Source organism: Coccinella septempunctata, chromosome 3, assembly GCF_907165205.1.
Source record: "Coccinella septempunctata chromosome 3, icCocSept1.1, whole genome shotgun sequence".
In the NCBI taxonomy this organism is placed as follows: Eukaryota; Metazoa; Arthropoda; class Insecta; order Coleoptera; family Coccinellidae; genus Coccinella; species Coccinella septempunctata.
The window spans coordinates 22,509,303-22,512,815 of record NC_058191.1 but is presented as its reverse complement, the minus strand read 5'-3'; the positions used below and the strand labels follow the sequence as shown (position 1 = coordinate 22,512,815).

The window sequence follows — 3,513 nt, the reverse complement described above, 5'->3', positions numbered from 1 at the left end:
TAGATTGCAAATAAAAATTTATCACATCCAACAGCGTATTTCATTGATACCAATCGATTCCAAACAATGTTCAGATGAAAACTTAACATCCTGGTCACAAAACAAAACCATCCTTTTGTTTTGTCGCTCAGGATGTTTGTTTTCTGGTCTCAACAACGTCAATATTGAAATTCAATACAAGGAATAGAATTCGAATTTCGCGCCCCTCAATTATAAAAGAGAAAACTGTTATTAAACAGTTTTTCTGTATTGATAATACGTTTTCAGCGCCATCTCATTGTCAAATGTGTTTTCACTGGCCAAAATGTAGTCGGTTTTTAGTACTAGCGATATGAGGGCGTTTCCTATCTTTCTACTCTATAATCTTTGGATGTATTCATATATTCAAGCGCTTGTAGAAAAAATATTGTTCCTAACTCTTGCGGAAAGTGTCTTGCCCGCACCTCATAGGAAAATAACCATGGGCGTAGCCAGGGTTGAGTTTCGGGGGTGGTTTGAAATGAAATTTCTGTGATTTTGATTTATAAAGTGAGACTCTTTGAAACTGATATTATGTACCTAAATTATTTCGGGGGGGGGTTTGAACCCCGAAAACCCCCCCCTGGCTACGCCCGTGAAAATAACTATTTTATTTGTCCCATTTGAAATACAAACCCAGAAAGGGAAACTTGCAGTAAAAAATCACATTCCGTTCTAGTTGACACTTTGCATGACATATCCTGTATGCTCAATTCAAGTGATTTCTTATATATTACCCCATACATTCAAGGAATATCTTTTTCATTAAGATATTTCTGACATCAAGATTATATTGAAATTTTTAATCTAGTCTGAAGGACTTTCCATCAGTAAATTGTGAAAATAATGGGGGTTTTTGGCTGAGGGTTTATTATTTGACTGTTGCTCAGGTATCTTACACGGCGGCACTAATTGATATGTACAATATCAATTACAGAAACAGGGCAAAAAAATACCTGCATTATATTCTTGAAATGATACACCAGAGTAAAATACAACAGAGAAAGCTGCAGTTTGAAAAATTTATGAGCAAAATTCTGAATTTACTATATACAAAAAATACATATGAAAATATTTCAGTTGTCACTTTCTTCACTATCAGAATATTCTCCTAATAATGATAATGCTGAAGATGGCGGAGCATTTCCAGGTAATATAGTTCTACTACTATTTTCAACGTTTTTTCCCTCAACTTCATCTTTTCTTTGGGTTGAATCATTATTTTTTGGTTTTACCAAAACTAGTCCAGGTTTCTTGACAGGTTTCACATTACTTGTAAGTTCCCATTTAAATGAAGAAGTAGATGAACTAACGATAGGGTCTGGATCTGTAGAAAAGTCTTTGGATTCGATCTCATCAGTTCTAGGATTTTTTTCATAAGGTTCTTCATCAATAATCTCCTCTTCAACTACTACTTTCCTCTTATTACTCTGGCCAAATGTAATCGTCCTAAAATATTCTATTTGTAATTGTTATCAACATAAAGAGCAGAGTCTCAATGAAATGTGATTATTCACTAGTCATTCACAATCACGAACTCTGATTGAATCAGATATTTCAAAATAAGGTGAAATTATTATTACAGTTTTACAGCTCTATCATCCTACTCGTCCAGCCAAGCTGTACTTGCATATTTGACACAGTGAACTTGATGAAGCTGAGTTCACCGATTTCAGTGTCTCATCAAGACGCAATAATCAGAAGAGAGGAGAATGAAAGCATAGAACCATATTGAAAAGATAATTTTCACAATGAAATTCAACATGGCTTTTTCTGGCCTTGGCACCTTATTGTGGTGTTCAGTTTTTTTTAGCTCTGCTATTTGGAATTTATTATGATATACTAATTTTGAAGATGTTATCATGTCACGCTTTCAAATCACTTGAATTAAAAAGGAATGGTCACAGTTCAAGGTTCATCATAATCATGATATCGTTCATCACTATATGTGATACTAGGGACCTACTACAAGAATATTGTTTTTACTAATAATACATACTTAATATATTCTTCATCCATCTGTTGCATTTTCTCTTCTCTTTCTCTTTCTGTCAATTTACTATCATACTGTAATAACATTGCATTGTAGTCAATAGCTTCCTGTCTTCTATTCATATCTTTAATTTCCTCTAAAGATTCCAACTGTTCAATTTCGTTTTTAGATTGTTTCGTTCTATTCTCCAATAACTTCATAGGATTATTGGCCTCCTCTTCTTTGGCTTCTTCCTCTTCTCGTAGAGCTTGCTCCTCCGCAAGTTTAAGGGCCATGAAATTCCTTGTTGCACCTGCTTCAATGACGTAATCAGTTGATTTGGGATCTGTCTTAAAGGAGATCTCTTGGAGGCATCTTGTGCACTGAAGTTGAGAGTTCGCATATGACTCACATCAATATATGAATGATAATGTGTACTTACTTTGATATAAAATCGATATATTCTGATTCCCAGATAATCTTCATTCTCGACATCCTCTTTGCGAGCATTGAACTTCTTGCCTTTATAGATATATTCACCGCAGGTCTCACATCGCATATTGAAAGGAGCCATCAATCGCACTGTGTATTGCCTATTTTTAGGTAATTTCATACGAGGAATTTTACTGGGATCGAAATCCGGAGGATAGTATTTCTAAAACAAAGTATAATGAAACATCCAAAAGATTCTTTGTATTGGCTACTTACATTTAAAACTTTTCTCTCAGACATTTTTGCTTCAACAAAAGTTCTATTGAATTAATTGAACTAGTAACTGTACAATAAACGAGAAATATTAATGATATAATATCCCTGATTATAAACTAAAGTCCCTGTGAAAATGTAAACTTTAGATTTTGACAAATACAAACATAACCTATAAATATAGACGGAGACCATAGAACTAATAACTTAATCTCTGTTCTATTACTGTCTAATCTAATATACATTCAGAAATCAAAACATCTTCTGAGGCTAACTGTTTGGCACAGGACCAAACGAGCATACTGCATGTAAGCTCCAGCATTGGAAGCCGATATCAATCAGTTGATTCCCTTAATGATATCGATATTTTAAATTCACCTGAAGAAAATGATTTACATCATCTAAGTATTCTACACAACATTCAAAGTTCCAAGTATTTGTATGATGTTGTTGGATATATTGCTGGATTTATTGTGAGAAAAATAACCAAGTCCCTAAATTGTGAGATCTGTGCCCAATCACTACTTTGTGATGTATCTTTGTCTTCCCTTTTGGAAAACAAAAATAGGGGAGGTTTATGCAAACCTTCAGGAGATGTTGTGAAAATTTGTTTAACAGCCGAAAGTGTTATAAGAGCTTTTGATAATATTTCTAGATTCAATGTTGCCTCATTCACCATACAAGTTCTTAGAAGGTTGAACCTGGGTAATATTTTCAGTAATATATCAGACCACTTTAAAGACCAAGATCCACTACAAAATCACTTATTACAGTTGGTTAAATTAATTTTGAAAATATATTTCACAATCAGAGTCCAC

At 33.8% G+C, this 3,513-nt stretch overlaps 1 protein-coding gene across 1 annotated transcript; it reads right to left on the bottom strand.

The window, feature by feature from the left end:
* Window positions 1-1,006: 1,006 nt before the first annotated feature.
* On the bottom strand, window positions 1,007-2,875 carry LOC123309325 (splicing factor YJU2). Its single transcript, XM_044892378.1, has 4 exons — window positions 2,699-2,875; window positions 2,433-2,645; window positions 2,018-2,373; window positions 1,007-1,467 (listed from the first exon to the last, which is right to left on the bottom strand). The coding sequence occupies exons 1-4, from the start codon at window positions 2,720-2,722 to the stop codon at window positions 1,095-1,097; spliced, it is 966 nt and encodes a 321-aa protein (XP_044748313.1). The 5' UTR covers window positions 2,723-2,875; the 3' UTR covers window positions 1,007-1,094.
* Window positions 2,876-3,513: the final 638 nt, after the last annotated feature.